Source organism: Rhea pennata, chromosome 4 (assembly GCF_028389875.1).
Source record: "Rhea pennata isolate bPtePen1 chromosome 4, bPtePen1.pri, whole genome shotgun sequence".
Classification (NCBI taxonomy): Eukaryota; Metazoa; Chordata; class Aves; order Rheiformes; family Rheidae; genus Rhea; species Rhea pennata.
The window spans coordinates 51,538,969-51,563,245 of NC_084666.1; the positions used below are offsets into that span (position 1 = coordinate 51,538,969).

At 39.6% G+C, this 24,277-nt stretch overlaps 1 protein-coding gene across 4 annotated transcripts in view; it reads left to right on the forward strand.

Annotated features, from left to right (window-relative positions):
- The first annotated feature begins 1,752 nt into the window (after nucleotides 1-1,752).
- TBC1D9 (TBC1 domain family member 9) overlaps nucleotides 1,753-24,277 on the forward strand; it is a 56,118-nt gene continuing 33,593 nt past the window's right edge. For all 4 annotated transcript variants that reach the window (XM_062573947.1, XM_062573948.1, XM_062573949.1 and 1 more), the window contains exons 1-4: nucleotides 1,753-1,927; nucleotides 17,302-17,412; nucleotides 22,136-22,254; nucleotides 23,856-24,084. In XM_062573947.1, coding sequence (XP_062429931.1) covers nucleotides 1,801-1,927; nucleotides 17,302-17,412; nucleotides 22,136-22,254; nucleotides 23,856-24,084 — 586 coding nt within the window. In that variant the 5' untranslated portion in view covers nucleotides 1,753-1,800. The remainder of the gene's footprint in view (nucleotides 1,928-17,301; nucleotides 17,413-22,135; nucleotides 22,255-23,855; nucleotides 24,085-24,277) is intronic.

Sequence of the window (24,277 nt, forward strand, 5' to 3'; positions counted from 1 at the left end):
CCTTACAGGGAAGTAACAGTCTTCTGCCAAACTGAAAAATACCGCAGTGTTGTCCAGCTCAGTGTTCCTGTACACGTTTAATTTGGACATTAGCACAAACCAGTTAGTGTAGTTGTTTTACAAGGATATGCAGATTGCTACGGCAAAAATCTGTCCTCCTGGGTTACTCTGAGAACAATGATATTATTTACGGAGGATTTGAATGTGGTTGATTATTCTTCCCTAAAATGTCACAGTGATGGTGTGGTAGAGCACCAGACTGCTCTACTGCATGTTGCTGGCCATGAGGGCATTGCTAGTGACAACACAGGAGCATTTACCAGCCTTGTGGCCGCTGAGCAGTCTGGTGTGATGTCCTGCCGTTATCACCCAAGGAAGATGCTAGGAATTTTTGCCACTATTTTTACCCAAGCTAGAATTTAACTTTCAACTTACTTGGGGCAGATTTTTAACTAGAGCTGGTCAGGAAGCAAATTAAAAAAAGGCAGTTATCCTGAATTTTCTTCTCAGTCTTTGCTCATTCAGAGTTTTTCTTTAAAAATGTTCTTTTTCCCCCACAAAATGACCCAGTTAAAAGGGCTAGGTCCTTTCAACAATATTAAAATTCCCAAATTTCTGCTTCTGCTATGAATTCTGAAAGGGTGACGAGGGTCTTCCCCAGTCCCACACGAATTGTACTCGGGACTGCACGCTTTTCCTGCAGTTTCAATATCCCCACCGTAGCGCTAACAAGGAAGTTCACCGTGGCGCAGCGGGAACAAGGGGAATAACGCTATTTTTTAAATGCTCGTCCCTGCCCTGAGCTTTCCACCCCCACAGTGATGGCGTGCAACCACTTCCCCAGACGAGAGTCATCTCCCCCCGTGACGATGTGTCCGTCGCCGCATCAGACCCCTGTGAGCATCTCCCCCCACGCCAGTGCACGCTGGCACCAGCGGCTTGAAGGACTAAGCTCTGGTGTAAAGCCAAGACTTCCACATGAAAAGCTCGTGCTGGGAATATTGTTTTTCACCTCTGGGGTTAGTTTTCTCTCCCTTTTTAATAGAACAGCAGCAAGCACATGAGCAAATAGCAGTTTTCTCACTAAAGGCCAGCAAGCCCGACACTTTATTGATGAGATGGAAATCACAACAGCACTCTGAACTGCCTAGGTATATACGTGTGTTAGCTGTACATACTACTGCGCTCCCTGAGTGTACTGGGCACAGGGCATCGGTTTACTTTAGGCCTTCCCAGGCCCTCAGAGAGGCGCCCAAAACCTTAAGGCTCCGTTATGGTGCAGTCCCGGCGAACGCCGGAGGCGCAGCTGCCGCAGCGGAGGCTGCGTACGCCGCGAGCGACGGCACCGGCGGCAGCGCCGCCGCCTCCTGCCCCGGGGCTCGCTCCCCGCGCCCGCAGTGTGTGTGCGGGTTGGGGGGGGGCTGAGAGGTAGCGCGCGTGACCGGCCGTTGCAACGGCCGCGCGCGCGCCGCAAACGGCTGTCGGGGCCTGTCAGCGGCGGCCCCGCCCCGCGCGCAGGTGCGGGCGCCCCGCCCCCCGCCCCCCGCTCCCGCCTCCCGCCGCGCGCGGCCGGGCGGGGCGGGGCGGCGGCGCTGATGTCACCGCCGTGCCGGGCGCTGCCGGGCGCCGCGGCCGCCGCGCGGAGGGCGGGAGGAGAGCGCTGAGGACATGTCGCTGCTGCCGCCGTCGCCGCTGCCGTCGCCGCTGCTTCCGCGGCCGCGCACGGCGTGTGATGCGCCCGGAGCCTGAGCGGCGGCGCGGGCGGTGCGTGCCGGGCCGCCGTGGGGGCGCGGCGGGAGCATGTGGGTGAACCCCGAGGAGGTGCTGCTGGCCAACGCGCTGTGGGTCACGGAGCGCGCCAACCCCTACTTCATCCTGCAGCGGAGGAAGGGCCACGGCGGCGATGGCGGCGGCGGCGGGCTGGCGGGTAAGGGCGGCGGCGCAGCGGCCCTGCCTCGCGCGGGTGTCGCCGCGCTCCGCACGGCCTCCGTTCCCCGGCGGAGCCGGGGCGGGGGGGGGGGGGGGTGTGAGGGCTGCGGAAAGGCCACAGACCCTGGAGTCCTTTTTTATCTTTTATTATTATTTTCCTTTTCACGTTGGACCAGTGCAAGGTTTCCTTAGGTTTTGTGCCCATTGCGCCTGCTGGGGAAGCTGAGGCTTTGCCCAGCTGGTCAGGGGCATGTGATGCCTTCATAGGTTAGGGTGTGACTTAGGGACGTTCACGGAGGACTGTTTTTGAACTTCTCATCCTTTAAACCGAGACAAAGTTGTAATTTGTAAGTACCTGCCACAAGAACAGGTTTGCTTTGCATCCCCTGTATTCTTCTTTGGGGTATCCTGGTAAGGTATGTTCCCTGAATGCATTGTTTTCAACCCTTGGCAGCTCAAAACACCTTTGTGGAGGTTTGGTCATGTACATTTTGGTCTCTAAAATAATGTGTGCATGTGTTTGTCAAGACCTTTCATTATTTGTAATCAATATATATGCATTTTTATTAAAATAGAGAATACAGAACTCAATAGTGCTACCACCAGTGCCACTTGAATTGACAGAAATTAGTCAGACTTGATCTCTGAAGACTCTGATTTCTTCCTTGCCCACTTGCATTGAAATAAGTGCTTTAGACTAGTTAGAATAAACATATGGATTGCGTATGTTTGGTTCAAGGTTCTCTGTATATTTGCTAAAAGATCAAATGTTTGTTCAGTCTTTGAATACTCTACAGACTTGTAAATAATTTACAGTCAACTAAAGCACCACTGTAAAGTGTTTTTTCATGTAGGCCCTTGAGGTCTTCAGTGCACTTTGGTGGTGTTCATTAGTGTACCCACCTCATTCTTGCATAGGAAGTGACCAGCGATCACTCCATGTTGACTGTTGGTTGACTTTTATCTTTGAAATTATGAACAAGATTGACAAATCCTTTTAAATCTTCCTCACTTCAAAAGTTTACCACCACTGTATTTACCAAGGAATTGTTTGCATTCTTGCCTTTCATAGGTTACACAACTGCCACTAAGTATTTCTTCTGCTATCTTAGTGCAGTGGTTAAAGAGCTAGAAGAGATGCCTGACAATGAAACGCTGAAGCAGTTTAGGATTTACTAATGAGAAAATCGAAGATGTGATTTAGTTATCATGTTCATAAGGGATACTGAACCAGGAGGTTTGTTAGTATGACAGCTAAAGATATAACAAGATTCAGTGGCTGAATGTTGATGCCTAAAAATAAGAAAAATAGATACAGACTTAGAGTAATTGACTGTTGGTGAGCGTTACCAAAAGTTATAGTGGGTTCTCCACTACTGTTCGTTTTCTTTTGTTTAAGAAAACTAGATCCTGCTTCCAAAGGTTTCTGTCTGTCTCATGGAGGTGGTCTGACTGGGCATCCTCATGCCTGTGAGGCTGTGTCATTTTTAAATTAGAGATCGTTTGAGAAACCCAGTCAGTGTCCCAAATATCTCTCAATTACTGGGGAGAATTTGTGGGTTTTTTTGTTTTTTGTTTTTTATTTGGAGAATTTTAGTTTTTTTCTCCAGTAGAATGCATGTATATCTAAGCCTTCTTGCAGTAGTATGCATGATAGTCTGATGGTGATATAACTGTACAAAGTGAGGAACAACTCTTGAAGATTTATTTCTTTGAGTGCAAATAAGATTTGTAAATGTGTGCTGCTTCTTTTGTGAAGCTCAGGTAAGCCTGTAGGTAGTCAGACAGGTAGGAGGTCAGAGTACAGAAATAGTTCTGTCTTTGTACGTCTTTTTCCCTTGAAATTTAAGTTTTAGTGCAGTGTATCGGTTATTTGACTATGTGGATGCAGTCCATATAGTGAATACTGATCTAGAGCGCTAAAGTTATATGCATATTTTGTAAACTGCTTTCCATGTGGCTGGTATTGCTGTCTGTGGTTTGCCTGGAATCGCTGAGGATGACAACAAAGAGCAACAATATAGCGAAATCCTAAATTTTTTGTTTGTTTATATGAGGTGTGTGGGGCGGGGGCTGTTTTAAAAAAAAGTTGTAGCCTTTTTCCCTATATTGCTAGAACTATAACTAAACGAGTAGCCATCATGCAAGCATGCGGAAACAGCCTTCATAGAGAAGAAAGATGGCAATAGAGTTGTTGGGGCACTCCCAACCTGGTAGGCACAAAAATAAGTGGAGCTTATGATTAGTTTTACTGGAAACAGCAATACTAGAATAGCGTGCCCGTTGCTGTAACACCTGTGGTCTACCCATTGAGGGCCCAGGCAGGCCAAGAAAGACAACGGCTTGCTCTTAATAGGTGAGACTGACTAAAAGGAAAATGTTGAGGGACTTAACCAATCCTGAGATTTTTTTTTTTAAATAAAACTGCTGAAACTGTCAATAGGGTGTGTAGTTTGTAATAAGGATAGCATTTTGGATAATCCTGTGGAAATTCTGTAGATGATAAAGAAAGAACTGTAATGAGAGAGCTGGAGGCTATGTGATCCAAATTAGAGAAATAGAAGAATGAATCTCTTCAATTTTCCCCCCCATAATTCCTCTGTCTGTAATAACGTAATACTGAAGTTTGTTCAAGTATACCCTTAAAAAGTCATCCACCCTTGAATATCATACAAAACTTGGCCAGGAACTGCAGGAAACCAGATCACTTGTCCTTAGAGTTGACTAGAAATGCTGTATGTCAGATTTTCACTGTGGTGGGAGTGTACTGAATTTGTACATGCAAAGAGGATATATATACAGCTGTTACATTTTTTTTTCTTGTGATCTAATTTCTGCTGGTATGTGCTTCCTCATTATTGACTCTTGAAGCAGTTTGTCTTAAACTGTAGAATGACAATTGGCTTTCAAATTAATGAACATATGGGCTTATCAACATGAAATGGCTTCACTAGTGTAACTTAAACCATGGTCTGACAGTGAGAAGCATTGATTCACTGGCATTGCCATCAAATCCAGCTTTGCCATGAAACTGAACAATCAGCAAGCTGATCTGGGTTAAGACTAATGCTCATCTTTCCTTCCATTAGCTCTTTAAATTTTGATGATCTTAACTTGTGGCTGCACTGTAATCTCATTGCGCTGATGTAGCAGAAGAGCCCGAGTACTTCAGTATGGGAGAATGGGTATGAGAGGGAGAAGGCTGTGGGGCAGCACTCCTTAACAACACTGCTGCTGGGAGTTTTGGCTGTGCAGCTGGGGCTAAAGGCTGATAGTCGCTGTGGACATGACTGCAGTGGGTCTCAGACTTACCTGTCCTTCATTCCTTATTTATTATCCTCCCATGGATGCAGGTTACCACCACCAGAGCAAAGCCCAGGAGAATGGATCTTGTAGGTGTCATTCACACACCTCTGTTCAAAATGAAGTTGTTCCTGCTGACTTTCTGCTAAAGCAGAAGAACATGTTCACCTCACCTGTTCTGTTGGCTCCCCTCTGAGTGTAGTAACCCTTTGCTGGAAAGGCATTCAGTCTGGGGGAAGGGTGAAATCTCAGCCTTTTCTGCACTGATTTGCTGCCTTTGACTTGGATTTATATAACTTAAACAAGAGAGCTTCCTCTGTTTAAATACTCATTTGGACTTTAGAAATACTTATGGCACTTAGATTAATATCGGATTGTAAGCTGCTAGAAGCTAGAACCTGCTTGATTAAGTTTTAGGACAGTGCCTAATCAGTCCCTAGAAGTCATTTCTACTAATAAAATGCAGCTAATTAATTTGCCTAAGAGCTTCAGCTTTTCTGCTAAGCTGTATGAAGCCATTTTATACTAAATTAAGGCCCACATTCTTTTGAATAATTGTATGACTGGCTCGGACAAACACCAGTGCAACTTTCCTTAATAAGTATGCCCTAATTTAAGAGTTGAGTTTTATTTTTCCTCTTAAATAAAAGGAAAATGGGGAAAACTTGTAGATTGGATTTTAATAGCTTCACTGTAAACCTTTTGTCCTGCATTACTCTTCCAGGACAAGAGCAAAAATGTACTTTCCTGCTTTAAATGCATTTGATGGTTGATCAATAGTTTCCATAATGAAATCATTTCATGCTTTGCATGTAATGCCTAGCCTATATTTTGCTTTTGAGTGCCATTAGTCAAGACTTTGATCTTCCTTTTGTTCATCAACGAGAAAAAGCCCTTCTTTTTAGTTGTCTTATTTTTCTCAGTGGTGTTGGTTGTCTTTAATCTTCTCTTTTTAATACCTAGTCTACTATTTGACAGCTGTCAGTTTGCCTGTTTGTCAGCTATCTCCCTTGATCAGCTTGGTAGCTTGGCCTGTATGAAATGCTTTGTTCCCAATAGGATCCACTGTGTTCTGGCATTTGCAACCCATATCAGCTGGAGCAGAGGAAGGTGGAGAGAACATGAACCTAATCTCTCCAGTGATTTGGGCATTGTGCCTTACATTACCCATGGATGTAAGGATCTTGATTATGTCTTAAGTTTTATAAATAACTGGAAGGTTTATGTTTATTTGTGAGATATATACTTAATTGTGAAGTGAAATAGATTTACAATGTCTCCATTTGCTTTCTGCTGTGTTCTTGTAGTGCTTGACAAACTTACTTGAAAACAGTATTTCAAGAAATTAATGCAGCTAATAGTTGACAGCATAACAAATGCTTTTGCTACAGTTTACAAGAACAGAGATTGAGGGTGTGGCAGGATTAGTTTATGTGACTGTGTTGTGCTTCTTTTTGTATGTGCATACACTTGTGTGTGAAACATGAAATTCTAAGTCGCTTTCTTTAAGATGTTGTTATTGTAAGATCCCTTTGAATCCCCAGGCAAATAACTTGTTCGTCTTAGCTTGCAAGAGCTATGTTTCTTAGGAGTGACTTATTTTGCAGGTAGGATGTTTATGCTTACAGCTGCAACAGCTCGTGTGTGAGAGTCAGTGCAGGTTTGTGAGTCCATGAGATGTTGCCAGTGATTCTAATACTTAAGCAGAAGAGAGCAGAAGGAAAGCTGCTGATTTCTGATGATAAAAGTAACTGAAAAAGTACTGTCTTTCTCACCAGATATTTTTTGTGGAAGGGGTTGACATATAATTTCCACAGTTGAAAGGCAGAAAGGAAAGATTCTGGTCTTGACTGACTGATGCTGGCCTCTAATGTCAAGTCTAATACAATTTTTTAATACTGTGACAGTGTTCTAACTCAGAACACTTTTCTGTAGCCTTCCTGAACAGTATAGTTAGGAGCCCAAATTTGGAGAAGGAATTTTGCCTTGTTTTCATCCTCTCAATTTGGAGCATTGAGGAAAGGATAGCTTAAAAACCTGCTGATGTTTGAGGTTTAGAAAAGCTTTTGGCCAGTATATCGTTTATCTTCATAAAAAGATGTTGTACACTTTAACAAACTTGATGCTTTTTCTCCATATTGACTAAAGCAGTTAAGATTTTAACACTTGGTACACTTCAGAGAGGAGCATGTGTTTCCTAATATTAGAAAAAAAAGCAGTTACTAAAATGTATACAGTTAGCATAGCTTATGAGTGATCAGTTTATCCATCAGCTTTCCATGTGCATTCTGGATCATGGAGTGGAAACGAGTCTCTCGCACTCCCCTTGGTCTTCTGTTGTTACAAATTGTCCTCTTGTTGTTGCATGTTTTCTTTTTCTTTTTTCTTTTTTAGGATTAGGATTTTAGGATTCTTTTTTAGAGCAAGCTCTACTTGCTTCTTCACACCATATGATATCCATTTTGAGATGTCATCCAAACGTCTAGAAATGGGCAGTTGAACTGCTGTCTGATTCTCTGGATTGGCTCACTAGTCTTTGTACTGAATTCCCAGATATGCTTATCTGGAAGGTGTCCAGTCTTGTGCTTCTGTGGATCCCCAGTTCTTACAAACAGTATAATGTTTGCACAGATACAGTGATCGAGATGAAAAGTCTGTGCTGCTTGGTGCAGCATAGCTTTTGCTTCCATACTGTATTGCTTTTTGGTGAAAGATTTCTTTTCCTATCCTTGATGCTGCTTCATCTTTTACCCTTTGAGTAGTGTGACCCATCAAGGCCTCTGAACTCCTTTGTCACTTGCTGTTTTTGCATTCTAACATAATGCTGTTGCTTGATGCTTGGAATTCAAAGATGTTTTCTGGGCCTGCTATGTCATCTATATCTATATATAGATAGACATATAGATGAATATATATAGTTAAGTCTAAGCTTCTTAGTAATTTTCTGCATTATACAACAGTTTGCGTCACTTACAGTATGCTGTTATTGCCTAGTACCATACCAAAAGGTGTATAGAGAATGTGTCACTTTTCCACAACAGTATTCATATTTGCATCACTCTAATATCCAGTTACTTACTTATATAAGAATGTATCATATTTCAGAGGCACCTCATGGATTTGACATTTTCAGTTAGTTTTGTAGAATTAAAAAAATGTTTCACAAGTTAGGCTGGTATAGACTGTTGCATGCCTTTGAAAGTGGATTAAAACACACACATTCTTGTGTTCTTCATGTAAACATTTGGCGTGTGCAGGATCAATTCAGTTTTCTCTGTTCTTCTCAAAAAATGTTCTGCTGTTTTGATCCCTCATAGGATCATACTCTGTAATGTAGCTTTTTCTTATTAGAGGCCAGAGTTGTTGCTGCCACTGAATTTAATGAAATACTAAGATAGAAGGTGTATAAATAGTTTTAATAGTTTGATTGTGAAATTTTGGTCTTTCTCAGCTCTGCAATTGCTAATCATACTTCTGAAGTCTGATCTATGTTGACATTCAATACTCGACGTTTATACTTTGCCTTCAAATCCAGTGCTAATGTGGGCTTAGATCCTGAAGGATTTATGCAAAATCATATTTGGTTTTCTTTCCAGTTAGAGAAACTCTAGTCTGAACTTCTCATTGCACCATTTTTATTTTTTTTTATTCTGAAGTTTTGGAATGGTTCTGATCCATTTGGTCTGATGGGTTTGTGAATTCCTACCACCACAACAGCCTCCTTTTTAGCTAGTAAGTTCTCTACATATTTTTGGTTCTTTCCTCACTGTTCTGTGTTCTGCTTCCCCTTTCCATTTTCCGGTATTTCATTACCCAGAGTTCTTGGATTTTCTGTTCAACATTCTTTCTCTGGTAAAACACCTCTCTGATAGCTTATTGAAGTCTGATTCTGTCTGTGTTGGTATTCATCAGGACAGTTAGTCTGCATTACTTCTTCCAAAACCTGTCTGCCTCTCCTGAGGTTTAGCTTGTATTTGATCATGCTGTGCTTCAGGACTGTTCGTTAGTCCAGGCTGAATTAACTTACTGTAAATGCTTCGGTTCTCAATTTTGTCTCATTGATGTTTTTTCTTGTCTAAATTCAATTTACAGTCAGTTTTCCTCCTAATTTGGCAGTTCTTCTTAAAATTGGTCATACTTACTCGATTTGTTCATGAATCTTATGTAGTTTACCTGAATCTTATGTTGGTGCAGATGTAGTTGATTTAAATTTCACCATAAGGTGAAACTGTGTTTAATTTGCTTACGCTATTCTGAGGGAATGGGATATTTAAGAAGAACACAAGTGAAATTCAGTGGCTTCCCTTCTGTTTTGTTGATGGTTCTTGGCTCTGACTTTCCCCAAGTGTGTTTTTTTCGAGGTTTTGTTGCTGTTTTTTAACAAAATTCGAAGGAGTGAGTTTTGATATTTTACTAATATCTTGTTTGTTATTTTTAAATTATTGGCTATTATTCTAATTGATTTTATATGTAAGATATAAAATAATTATTTTAAATTATCATTATTATTATTATAGAAGTGCCTTGGAAACAAGTGTTAACTCCATCTCTCTTCTCACTGCTTCTCCATGACCTTAAAGGTCAAGATGTGGTTACCATGTAATACAAAATTTATTTTCTCCAGGTGCATGAGATTTTTTTTTTTTTTGTCAATGTCTGTTTCTTCTGATCTATAACCCTTCATATACCTGTAATTGTCTAGTAGGTCCTGTTGGTACTCATCTCTGTACCCAGCCTTTTCCCACTTCTGTTAGAGTTTTGTTTTGTATCTAGTAGGTTTGTTTCTGGGACATCTATTCATTGAATGTATTATTTGTGAGTTAACTGCGCTTAGATGTTTCATTGTCTATAAACTTGACCTTGGTGTAAGTTAAGACAATTCTTTTCATCTGTGTGCATACATTCGATTTTGTCTCCAAGGAGAAAGGTGGCAAAGTTTTACAATTCTAAAGTATTTTTAAATGAAGCTTAGTAGATAATATTGACCAATATGGTCATATCTTAATGATATGATTAAGGCTCTTCAATTTAACAAAATCACAAGAAATTCTAAAAGCTAAAAGTCTAAACATAGATTTAGATTAGAATTACAATATAGATTTTAAGAGATGGCCATGAGTCATTTGGACACCTTGGCAACTTGTGGTAGATTTTCAATTGCTGATCACTGTTGTGATTTCTAGAAGATAATCTAATTTAATTGCAGTTGTTAAACTTCAAGGGGTGATGAAAACTTTATTCTTTACTGCTTTATGCTGGCAGTAGTTGAGCTAGATCATCACACTGGCCCTTCCTGAGTACTGTATTTTTTTTTTCCTAAGATTTTGTTAGATTTTAAATCTGTTCTCTCTCATTTGTATTCCTCAGCTTGAAGACAGAAAGAACAAGTACTGTTTTTGCTGCTTATCTTGCTAAATGTCAGCAGAGTGTCAGTACTTCCCTGAGTCAGTTTCACTGCAGATATTTGAAAAACTTAGGCACAAAGGAATCTCTCGATAGGCAAATCAATGTCCTGTAAAGTTTTTTGGGAGAAAAAGAGCAATGAAGGCAGTCATTGAGGGAGACTTAACAAATTTTAGGCTTTAATTTCAAAGAAAGAATTTTTTTTCTTGATGCAGTGCTACATGTACATATAAACCAATGCTATATAATTTGTATGAGAAGACCATTATCAAAGAAGTATTTAGGGATTTTATTGCCCCACCCCTTTTTCTAAATGAATGCACACACAGAATGCAGAACTGTCTATTCCATCATAAAATTTCAAGGGTGGTATTCACCATGATATTTTCATACTTTTGTGGATATTGTTACCAAGATGGGAAATTTAACACTGATTATTCTTCAGTGGTATATGATACTTACTATTCATTTGGTTTGTCCCATGAAATCAAATAGACCTGATGACTCATTTGAAAGGATATGTCTATAATGCTGCCTGTGGAATTCAGATTGTTGTTTAGGTTGGGTTTTGACAGACAAGTAATTGGATGCCCTCTTCCTGTAATAACAAATGAGTGAGCTGATTACATAAACACGTGGACTACCTTGAGAAAGAATGAAAAAATAATGATTCATTATAGTGACTAGGAAAAACAAAAGCTTGTCTCTATCTTAGCTATGTATTACTATGAGTTATTGTTCTTGCAATCCAGGAAGTAATGTCTAAGCTTTAGGAAGAGTTTGTTCATTGTCTGTGAAATCAATATTAAGTTAAATGCTCAGGATGAAACCGCAGTGTGAATCAACCCTACTGAATGAGGCTTTTTCAGAAATCAGCCCAAGTCTGCAATCCAAATGGGTCCCATCGGTGTTCAGAGTTAGGACCAGAGAGCATCCCATGTTTATTCCACATAGTGGGAAGAGAAAGGGTCTTCAACATGCTTTAAGTATTAGGAACCATTTAAGTAGAATGTGTTTCATTCAGTGTTGGAATGTCAGTATGCCTGTTTTTAAAAAACAAAACTTACTGAAGCATGTGATTTTGCAAGATTTCTTAGGAATGTATTGAGACATTCCAATTTGCAGGGTTGAGCTCATGCATAAATAGACTATTAACATCAATGGGACTACCTGAGTAATAGTTCATCAGCATGGCTCCAAGAGTCACAGTCTGACCTGTATTAAATCTTACCTTTTTTGGAATGTGTACTTCTACATTTGCTCTAGGTGCTAAAAAGATGCATGCATGCTGTTTGTTTAGGTATTTTTAAATTAAAAATCTGTTACTGAAGATATTTGAGAGACTGACAGGCTGTTTAATGTAGAAATGATGGTTTGTCAGCAGTCACCTTCTTTTGGAAACAATTTATGTAAAGTTTTGTCATAATAATAATGGTGAGCGATGTGGTACATTTCTGTTGTTGCAGGCCTGCATGATGGTGTTACTAGCACAGCAAAAAGAGCTGTGCGTATATTGAAAATGATCCTCAGCAGTCTTGCTCCTGTAGATAAACTGCCCCTGAAACAAAGGAAGCACGGACCCCTCGCCAGGTGGTAACGCTCAGATCTCTGACAGACTCGGTGAGGATGACACAATGAATATCCCTACGAGTGGGAAGCCAAGAGGAAGCAGTTATACTCTGGCTTCTGCTGTCCCAGCTCCAGGCTAAGCCAGTAGCAGTGGCAGTTGAAAGGTTAGAAGAAAGGGAAGAGGTGAATAAATAAGGAACATCTGCTCTTCTGCCCTGCCCATGTGCGCTATGGGGTGCTCGCACTGTTTTTCAGCTTCTCCCTGGAGCAGAAGGGTGTATGTGACTCTCGAGCTACTGGCTGCTCCCCATCGAGCATCTGTGTCTGCTGGACTCTAGGCTCTTGTGCAGCAGCCGTAGCCGCCAGGCGGAGCTGCAGAAGGGTGTGGCAGCAATGGCGGAGGGCTCCCAGGAGCCAGGCGAAGGACAGGCAGCTTCTCTCTTCTCCCCAGAACGTACGCTTGGCATCTGGCAAGCTGGGGAGGAGAGCAGGTCCCTGGATGGCAGTGAGTATGAGATACAGCAGTTGCACGAGCTGCAAAATGACTCCTTTCAGGTCTAGGCAAGGCTCGTGCAAGTTGCCTACGGCACTGAAGAAGGGAGGCATCATATTATCGTTGGTCTGAACTGAAAACACCCCAAATCTGAGGGTTGCTGTAGCTGAACTAGAAGTGTCACTTTCTGATTTTGTCCTGAGCTGGTTAGTATTAGCCGTGCAACAAAGCCATGGTTGTCTTTTAGGCCTTGAAGGGTCGTTATTCATTGTAATTCATAAACAGTATCTAAATAGGTTTTGGTGCTTTAATATGGCATTCAAAAGGTAATATATAATCCAGATCTTCAGTCTTGACTGTGTAATCCAATTTACCTTGAGGACCTTGTGAATTTTAGTGGGTAGAGCATTGCAGGATCACAAAGTTAATCATAAGATTGCTGTCAGAGGGACTGTAGAAAGCCGTAAAAACTACTTGATGTGTGTGCATGCATGCGCCTTTTTTAATTTAAGTCAAAGCATGACCTTTGGTGATAAAGGGTTACTGTTTGTCAGTGGAAGAAATCCTATTGTAATGAAAACTGATTGTTCATATGTAAGATGCAAAACCTTGCTTTTTCATTTTAATTTAAACATCAGTAACTGCGAATAAATTAGCAAATTTTTATGAGAGAGAAACAAGTAATCAGTAGTTATATTTTAAAATCAAGAGAAGAAAGAGGGGAGATCGTACCTGGAACAAATAATTGTCACAGTCATCAAGTACAGGAATACATGTATAGCCAAGCAACTAAAAACATCATAGCTTCTACAATTATCTGTCTTCATATGTAGTATAAAGTTTGTGTATTTTCAGTAGTGGTAAGTCAAGATAAACCAACCTGATTCTTCTGTAGGTCATCCATTGATTTCATTACCATTTGTGGGCAATTTGTAAGCAGTCTGACGCTGCCTGCAGATCCCGAAGGAGAGGAGAGTGCAGTGATGTTTGGAAGAGTCCAGCTGGCAGAATCAATTGGGCTAGTCTTCAAATCAAGATGACATACCTTTCTGGAAAGTGCCCTTTGGTCAAATAGAAATCATTTAGCTTAAAGAGGGTTTGTGTTATACTGGAAATCAGGCTTCATGTTGAAGTAATCCCTTCTAGCTAAAAACACTTTGAAATTTGATTACTAGTATAAAGTTACAAGCAGAGTACATCATAATTTAATGCACAAGCACAGACTACTAATCTCTACACTTTGTGTGATGGTTGTTGCCCATCCCCCTACTGCTTAAGACTAAATGTGAGGCACAGTGTTCAGATAAGTAAATTGTAGTATGATTTCTTCCCTCAGTGTAAATTGCATCACGTAACAGAATGCCTGTCCAGTAATACCATCCAGAGCATTGTATGTCCTTCCAGTAACAGGATGCAAGAGAAATTGCACAGGCCTCTCTCTTAGCCAGTTGCATCTGTGTCTTTGCTGGTTTCCGACATCACATTTGTGACTGATTTTCCTCTGCTGATTCCTGTGTTTCACAAAAAGGAAAGAGAATACTGCATGTTTTTCTGCTCTTTTGCTTTGTGACATAAGAATGCAAAAGAGAAAAATGAATTTATTCAAAAAGTCCTATCAAACAAAATAAAGATGTTCTCCTTTCTCCCCTCCTCTTCCCATGTCTATGTCTGGTTGCTGCAGACATCTAGCATGGGTGTCTGGTGGGGCTGATCCTAGATATAAGGTTTTGTGCTTGAGTGCCTTCAGAATTGGGGCTGTCATCAGTTAGTCAGGCACTAATCCCACTAACTATTAACAGGTGCTTTAAATCTGTGCTCTTGAACTGTTCGCTTATTCAAGGGCTTGCAGGTTTAGTGTTCTTGCATCGGAATTTCCTTCCCTTGTTTCATTACATCTTGTGAGAAACCTGATGAAATAAAAGGAAAGAAATTTGCAATTGGTATAGTCATATTGGTATGATAACTGGTAATTCACTAGCATTTGCTCAACGAATGATCTAATCTAAGCAATATGATTCTTTCTTTTTTACATGTGCTCTCAGTTGCTTGTTTCTTCAGTGTTGCTCAGAAGGTACTTGCTATTTGAATAGTTAATGAACAGGATTAAAATCAATTATTTCTTTTATTTTGATTGTTTCCAGCTAGAAATTCCTCAGAGAGATTATCAATTTAAACTGCTCTTACTTCATTGTGGTTGCATCACAAATCTGCATTTAAAAAAAGAAAAAAGACCTACAGTGCAAAATGGAGCAGTTCCTGAAAGACAGCAATAAGGGTAATTGTTTGATTAGAATAGTAAATATTGATTGGCTTTAATGTATAACAATGCATAAATTATTTTTGAAATATCACATGTATCTTCTGTCGAAACAGATATTCCATTATATAAGTAAGACTTTAGTGATAAAGTATCTGTTGCAATTGATTCAGAAAGCTAAACTTTGGGTTTTCCTTAGATCCTTTTGGAGTTCTGTAGATTTTCTTCCTCTAAGCTTGCTGGAGGGACACTTCTACAGCCTATTTCCAGGGAAAAGGGACTGGGCAACTCTCACTGCACCAATGGAAATTATTCCTCTTCTTTTTTTACGTGTATTGTGTCTGTTGTTTTGATGTTGGCTAGCCCAATGCTCCATCATACGTTGGTTTGCTTTGTATTTTTTTTTCCTCCTCCTTCTTCTCCTATCTTCAGTGTCTTAGGGAGAAGGAGCAGCTCTTAACTTGGTGTTGCTAAGCCAGTCAGTGAGCTTATTCTGCTTTTTTTTTTTTTTTTTTTTTTTTTTTTTTTTTTTTTTTTTTGGTCCTCAACTGTTTATCCCAGTTGCACCCTCCCAGAGCTAGTGACAAAATTGGTAGGACCATCCACACACAAATAAGTTTGGCAACAGCAGGAGAAAAGAAATCAGTGTATTTCTAAAGATTGTAGAGGCTTTATAGTGTGTCTGCACCCCAGAGAAGAGTGTATTTGGCCAGTATACAACTTTATTTAATATTGCATCATGCCTATTACATATTTATTACTATCAGTAGACAAGTGAAGTTGTAAAGCATGAATAAGCCCTGCCACTTGTTTGCAGCAAATCCAGAGGAGAAGCTCATAGTATCTGATTTGATCCATGGTCCAGCTGAGGAAAAACTCTTAAACTCACTAGTAACTCTACACATTTGAGAATCCTTGCACATTGCTGGAATGAAATGTGTACACATTGTTTCCTGGACCAGAGTTGTATTTGTTTTTTGTAATGGTAGAATGGAGAGTATATGTAACAGAAAAGGATGCAAGATGATGAAAATTAAAAAGAACACTATAAACTACTTCAGTGTGCTGTGTTTGAAAGGAGTCAAGATGTATCTAGGGAGGCTGGTGGAGTATTGATTGGGGGAGTTTGTATACACCAGTAATCAAAAAGATGTGAGAGGTGGGGGTGTAAAATTTTGTAGTAGCTACTAAAGCTAGCTTGGCTGATGAACATTGGACTATTTTATATGTTACTATTTTGTATTCATATTCTGTAATCAGCAGACACCTTTCTGGCCTTGCTTGCTAATGACCTGATACCATACCCAGGCTTGTTTCTCATGTATTTCTGAATTCTTGGATTAAAAGATGGTGGATATTAGTGGATTGAATGGGTAGAGAGTGCATTTAATTTGGGCTGTGAAAAACTGTATATGAATTTTTTCCTCAAACAAATAAGAAATCAAACTGGGTAATACAGAATCACTCATAGGTGGGGTATTTTCAAATGACAGTTGCAGTTTTGTTTGAACGGTTCTACTGAGATGAAAAACGGGTACTACTTTTTATACCTTTGTGATGCATTAGCAAGTCTGAAAGAGGAAGAGCTAGGGAAGCAGCCTTCTGTACCACTTACGACATTGCAGAATGGGGAACTAGTAAAACTGACAGTAAAAGATGAGAACAGCTAGTTGAAATTAAAACACTCCTATTAAAATCCCCTTCTAAAATTCTGGACTTTTCTTATTACTATTTAGAAGTCATGGAGATCTTACTAGGGAGTACTGGTAGCATTTGGTATGCAACTGGTGCTCAGTAGTGAAGAATTTTCAAAGCTACTTTGGGGAAATGGAGTGGCTTTGTCTTTCATCAGTATCCTTTCAGCTGAAAAACGTCTTCACTGTTAGTGTTTTGATCCTTCCTACTCTGAAGAGCCAGACCATAAAACAGCATAATTATCTTTGCTGGAAGTCTTTGGATTATGTTTTTCCTAGTCAGCTGTTCTATTTTGAGCCATTCTAGGGTGTATTGACTTTTTTTTTTTTCCAGGACGCCAAAAGCCTGTGAAATGCAGAAGAAAATTAAACAATGTTTAAACGTGGATTTATAAAACAGCTACCTTCTGCTTTTTTTTTGTCTGCCATTATGCTAGAATCAATTTATGTTTAAAAGTTGAAGCCTTGTTGAAACTGAAGAGCTTTCCCTGTGGAGTCAGTCGTCTTTACAACATGAAAGAACAAGTGTATTGGAATGAATACATAGACCTATCTCTTCCCGTGGAAGATGAAATGGAGGAGGGAAGGGAGGGAGCAAATGGGGTCCCAGACAATCCTTCACTGTATATGCATCATTGTTTCCTGTCCTGTAGGTCTCCTTGTGGGTACTCTTGATGTTGTGCTGGACTCAAGTGCGAGAGTGGCACCATATCGAATCCTCTACCAAGCGCCAGACTCCTTGGTATACTGGACTATTGCCTGTGGTAAGGATACACATACTGACATGCGGGTTTTTGTTCTTCCTGGGTAGTGTGCCACATAACTAATAGAGCATCCTGCCTGCTGAGCACAGTCATTTTAGGACAAATAAATGGATCAGGATGGAACAGAAAATCTAGTGGTTAAATACGAAGCTTAGGAAAATAAGAAGTGTTTTGTTAAGCAATTACTGGGGTAAAACCAACAATGACCGTGAAGCAGGGACGGAGGCCTGAGTTATTTTCTATTGTCCATCTCCCAAATGTGTTCCCTGATGGGCAGTCTGGAGCCTATACCTGGAGCCTTTCCTTGCATATTCTTCCCCACTCTCGTGGCTCATTCCTGCTGCACTTCTGAAGTCCATCATTCCGGGGTGATGGGCTACCTCCAAACAGTAAAGTAGGGAGAGTGCCTGGATTATGGTCCCCAAGTTATTTAGACTGGGCACCTGGCTTCTCTTGAAATGGAAATCAGGAAGATAGTGCAATCTCATTTGAGTACTGAGTATGGGTAAGGCACTTCCTGGATTATGGGCTCAGTCTCCTCCAAGATAAGTGCCATCTAAGTCCCATGGATGCCCATTTTCTGCTCAGTTATTTGAGACAGTGTGTATCATCCTTCTAGGTATGAGGTACCTAAAATTACAGTATGGCAGTGCCTAGGCTATGTACTTAAATACAGAGTGTATTTTCTTTAATAGATGTGATAACCCTTAAGAGCTTTGGTCTTGAAGGCTTAACTTTGACATATCTAACCATAAGGGTGTTCCTTCTGTCATTATAATGGTTGCTGAAATCAATGAGGTGTCTATTTTGGTATTTTAACTAGGATTTGTATGTGCATCAGATCCAGTAAAAATTAAACATTTATTTCTGTGGTTGGGCAATTTTTGCAAGTAATGCGAAGCAGCATGTAGTCTGGTTCCATCTGCTGACTCTGAAAACAGCGTCTGCAGCTGAATGCAGAAGATGAAGTTATTTAGCCTTCAAGCCTGTAATGTCAAGTCCTCAGTTTGATAGTATTGCTTTGCCAGTCTTGGAAAGTGAAAACCTTTTGAATGCAACACCTAACTAGCCCTAAAGTTTCAGTGTGTTCCAGGCAGCAGCCAGAACCCTGTTCTTATGAAAGAAAACTGTAAAAGAGGATTAATGGGGAATGCACATATGCCTGTCATTCTTTTAATAGACTGTTAACTTCCAGCACCTCTGACGCCACCTAAAATTCAAAAAATACTGAGTAGTGGAGCTGTAGACTTTTTCTTGCCTACCAATGGCACCTTCATCTCCCATCCTCCCAATGGAATTTCAAATTCATAGAATCATAGAACCGGTAAAGTTGGAAGGGACCTCTGGAGATGATCTAGTCCAACCCCCCTGCTCAAGCAAGGTTTAGGTACTTAGGATAACTTTTCCTCCAGATGAACTAGAAGGGATGTGGAGGTTTGCACAAACCCTCTTCACACTTCAGAAGAGTGGGAGGAATGGACTAAGGCTTGCCATAATCTAATAATTTTAGCAATTCAAAGCAATCTTAAGGCATGTGATTCAAGTGTCTGGCAAAGATGATCTCAGAGCTGTCGCATGTTCTGAATTCAATATGAAGTTTTTGAACAGCTCACCTTAGTACAGGTATTTCTTGCTGCTTCTGATGGTAAGCAGATCTGATAGATGGCTTCAATTAAGCAGCCATTTTTTCCCTGTACACTGATTAGTATCAACTCCCTGAAGGATTTTAAAATTTGTATAACATAATTTCCCTTTAGGGACAGCTAATAGTAAAAACAGATATTAATGGAGTTGTCAGTAGTATGAAGGTCTTTGGGAAAGCTTCATTTAACTACTTGATTTGTACTGTCAGCCACTCTGCTGTGACAGCGAGTAACGGGACATTGCAGGTCAGCTTCTGATGGATCTCGGTCATGAGAAAGAAAGGTAAAAGTTGTGTTTATTTACCTTATCTATGCCCGGGCAGAGAGGATTGCAGGCACGCATACAACCCCATCTTCCCTTCACCCAAATGTCAGAGCATAGCAATTAGTAAGGACCTCTGTCCCAGAAACTCAAAAAGGAGTCACTGAGGGCACAAATTTTTTACTATTTACAGACTCCTTTTAGACAGGATCACAAAGCTCTCAACAAGGTAGTGTTTCTTTGAAGACACTAATACTGTGCACACATGCAGAAATTATTTCTGTAACTTTGTGGAAATGGGCCTTGTGACTCTTTCTGTAAGCGCATTTGCAGGGGTTTTTTTGTGATGATATCTGTAGATAATTACTGTGTTTTTTACTTGCTGTGTGTGTCCTCAGATAATCAGAGGCATAAAACCGAAAGTGGGAAAGCTCATTTCATTTCACGATAAGCTGAACATACCATTTAGAGGAGAGAAAGGCGTGATTAACAGCCCATTGTACATTCTGTTGCCCCTTTCATTTACTCTCAATTTTTGCTCTGTATTCTGAAGTGCAGTGGTTTAGATGGTAGATGTTTTTTCCCTTCCCTAGGATTTAGAGATATTGCTTAATTCACCTAAAAGACCAGTGAGTGACTACTTCCAACATGTGCTAAGATTGACAAAGGACAGATGTGTGCTTTAAAACATTGTAGTGGAAACTCTTTTTAAAAAAATCCTGAGTATATAGAGCAGCGGGAGGGATCTAGATGGATGAGAAATAGATTAGAACTCTAATTCTGCTCCACATCAGCTGCAGGGTTTGGCCTAATTCCACAATATGCTGTAGATGAGAATGTCTGTGGGAGTAAATAGTAAGATGCTGGAGACAAAAAACAAGGGAAAAAATGAGATGGAGGTGACAGATTAAAGATATCAGACAAAGCTCTTTTCTTGAGAAGTAATGAAAATAACTGTTCAGCCACAAACAAGGAACAGTTTTAAGAAACGGAACTTTGGGGAAGTGTTTGCACTGCTTTTACTGCTCTTCAAGATGAGCAATTGTTCTGATGACAGTTTGGTTTTATACACGTAGCTCATATTTCATCATTGCTTTTTACAGCAATGTAAAAGCCAAGAAGAAGTAAATTGGTCTTCAGACCACCTTCTGAGTTCCAGGAAGAACTGATTGCATCTGGTAGTTTGGAGGAACAGCAGTGATGACAGTCACTTACATTTTTGAAATATCATTGGTTAAATATGCATGCTGATCTGCAACATGATTTATTTATCTATACTACAACCAGAAATGTGAAATTTCTGGAAATTGCAGAGAATGTTGCTTTCCTTAGAGTTGCACAAAGCTCTGATTGTATTTCCTAGAAATAAGGAGGTTGGACTAGATGATCTCAAGAGATCCCTTCCAACCTTACAGATTCTATGATTCTAGTGTTGATTCCATTTCCTAATTAGATTGACATACTTCTAATCAAGCTTCAGATATTTTTATATGAACATTTATTTGAAAAAATATTTATTACTAAATACATTTATATAACAATTTAAAACCATAATTAGGTATGTTCTGAAATTCTTGTAGCATTCTGCATTTCTTTAATCTGCTCAGACTCAATGCTTTTCCCAGGTGAACTTTCATCTGGCTCCCTCTTGACCATGCTTTTTTTTTTGTTCCTTCACATGTGGGTCGAATGTTAGTAGTCCAGCTTGCCTCATAAATTCCACCTCCTTTTCAGTCACAAAACTCCTCAAGGCTTTTGCAGAGGCTAAACGTTTTGCTCCAGCCCGTGAAGACTTTTCTCCACCAGAGACTGTTTAGCTCAATTGGTTAGTGTGGTGCTGCTAATACCAAGGTTGTGGGTTCAATCCCTGTACGGGCTATGCTGAGGATTGGACTAGATGATCTCCAGAGGTCCCTTCCAACCTTACCATCCTATGATTTCAAAATAGGGTTTGAATAAGTATTTGCAGGAAACAATCATTAAATCTCGTGAACTCTGGGGACACACAAGTTCTGTAAGTGCATGGATTTTTTTTTTCTTCAGGATGTGCACAGAAAGATCATAAACAGCACAAACAACTTTATTATGCAAGATAAAGAGAACAAAGGGGACAAAATGAACGTTTTATTTATTGCAATCCCATCTCAAATAAAATGGAAGCAGAAATTTGCATATGTAAACTCAAGTTCATACCAGAAGCTTTTTGGTTCTAGTTCTGTGCTGCTTTACAGGCTACATGTATGCTGATTGCTCTTCATCAGCATTCTCTGTCTTGACCCCTTTTGGTCTCATAAGATAACTTGGGTTGCTGAAGTTGAGTTTATTCTTTCATCGTTACAAGTAAACCGCCTGTGGAAATTCTCTCATCCTAAAAAGACCTAGCTTTCTTAGAGATCTTTCAGCACTATTCTTTTGAGGAAGGTGCTTTCTAACAGAGTTGTCAGGAAAGCTGTCCTTTTCGACTTTTACTCTTGTAATTTTATGTATAGTGTACAGTTCTGTATCAGGCTGAACAATTAAGAACTAACTGTAGAGTATACAACTCTTGGAAGTTTTTGTTGGTTCTGGAAAAAAATGCAAGTAATACCTTTACTGACTTTCCAAGGTGAAGTTGAACAGTTTGTTGTCATTGTGGCTAGAATTCTAAATTTAGTTTTTCTTTCACTCGTGATGCTGACATAAACGATAGGTGCTTGTTACAAAGGATTTTGAAAGTTGCCACCTATTTACTATGAAATTACAGACTGTGCAAGAGAATTTTGGAATTACAAATGATACAGCATTTATTTATTTATTTATTTATTTATTTGTTATACAGGTTGCTCAAGGAAGGAAATCACTGAACATTGGGAGTGGCTTGAACAGAATTTGTTGCAAACTCTTTCAATCTTTGAAAATGAGAATGACATAAACACATTTGTGAGAGGAAAAATACAGGTAGTTAAGTATACTATTATAAATATTGTTAATGATAGATGTGACTGCGAAAGGAAAATTGATGTGAATTCCAAGCAAATTTGACCTAACATTCCTATGCTGCTCCACCTTTTTGAAGGAAAACAAGAGTGATAACATATATCAAAAATTAGGGAGCCTGGCTGTAGTGCACATAACTTCAGCAATGTAGCTCAAAACAAAATCCAATCATTTAATGTTTCAAAATTAATTGTGCTATTGCTTCTATCTTAAGCTCTGTCAGTTTTCAATGCAAATTCTTTTTTTCAGTGCAAAGTTTTAACTTTTGTACAAGTTATTTATTCTGTAATGTCTCTTTAGCCACTTCTAAATGTAGTAATATGGCTTAGTATTGGCCTTTATACCTTATATAGGTGTTTATTTTTGTTTGCTTTTACCAGTGTATCCCTTTCCCCCCATAGGGGGATATAGTGACTATACTGGTAAAGAAGTACTTCATCCACACTGGGAATTATATAAAAAAGATATATGGATAAAAGATTATGTGTAAGCAAAATGATTGTACTTTACATAATTTCTGTGTATTCAGACCTTCACGTTGTCTCGCTCCTTTCTTTCAAAATTTCATGTAATAAGTCAATTGTCTTAAATTCCCTTGTGTTTGAGTGTTTTACTAGTTGATCAGATATGAAAGTTATAGATGCTTATAATAATACCTTACATGGAAGACATCTGTTCTGTAAAAATATAAGCCTTTAAGAAAATTGTTACATTTGACAAATATCTTTTTTAAAAATAGATAACCATCATTTGTTAGACAATCTTTGCTATAATCTCCAAATGAATTGACTAATTTATCAAGAAATAGTTTCCCTTTTATACCTTTAAGATAGAGGGCAGTAAAGAAGGCTTATGAAATAGATTGGAAAATAAGTGAGTACGGCAGAATTTCAGTTATTTAACAGAAACATCTGTAGTATTTCAGGTATCTAAAAACGGCCTTTCACTAAACTACTGCCATTTCAAACTTTATGAAGCTCTACTGCACCTGAAAGTATGAATGATTTTTCCATCCTATTGGTCAATCTGTTAGAATGTAGTTCTGTTTCTCTTTTTTTTTTTTTTCTTCAGGATCCATTAAGAAGAGTTGTAGGTTGGTTATGTTTGGGTTTTTTTTTTTTCCCCTTAATAAGTGGTAGATTCTTTTTTTCTTTTTTCCTTCTTTTTTTGAATAAGATTTTCTAGTGAAATCCTATTCCTGTTACCTCAAGAAGTATCTTGCCTGGGAGTGGGAAGAATCACAGGTCATAGATACCTTGAAGAGTAGTTAGGAATATTTGAAGTGGACTTGTTAGTTTAAAACAAGATGCTGGCCAAGCAGTTAAGTGGTTGGTGCTTGGTTGCTTGTGACATAGGCATAGTAAGAAGAGAAGTCCTCAGAAAGACAGCTTTCACTAAAAGTAAGTAACTACATAAGCAAAAGAATGAGAAGAAAAACAGAGAACAAAGACTTTCTTGACATACAGTAACTTGTGGCCTTTACATCCAGAGAGTATAGCAATGACAATATCTACTACTCTGTGGTGGCTAACATGCTATGTACTTTCTTCACTACCTGCTAGGGCATCATCGCAGAATACAACAAAATCAACGGCATCAAGGAGGATGATGATACAGAAAAATTTAAGGAAGCCATAGTGAAGTTTCACAAGCTATTTGGGATGCCAGAAGAAGAGAAATTAGTAAATTATTACTCCTGCAGTTACTGGAAGGGGAAAGTTCCTCGTCAGGGCTGGATGTATCTCAGCATTAATCACCTTTGCTTTTATTCCTTCCTTATGGGAAGGGAAGGTACGCATAACAGGAATGATGGTCTATGCACTTAAAAAATGTTGGGAAATCATCTGCAGTTTGTTACTGTTTGCTGGATGCTAAGGGTACAAAGACACAGCTAAGTAAAATTGGAGTAGAGATCAATTCCCTCATTGTCTGCACTACTTAATTCTACACTTGCTCCCTGGCTTGTTTTGGCTTTTTCAAACTA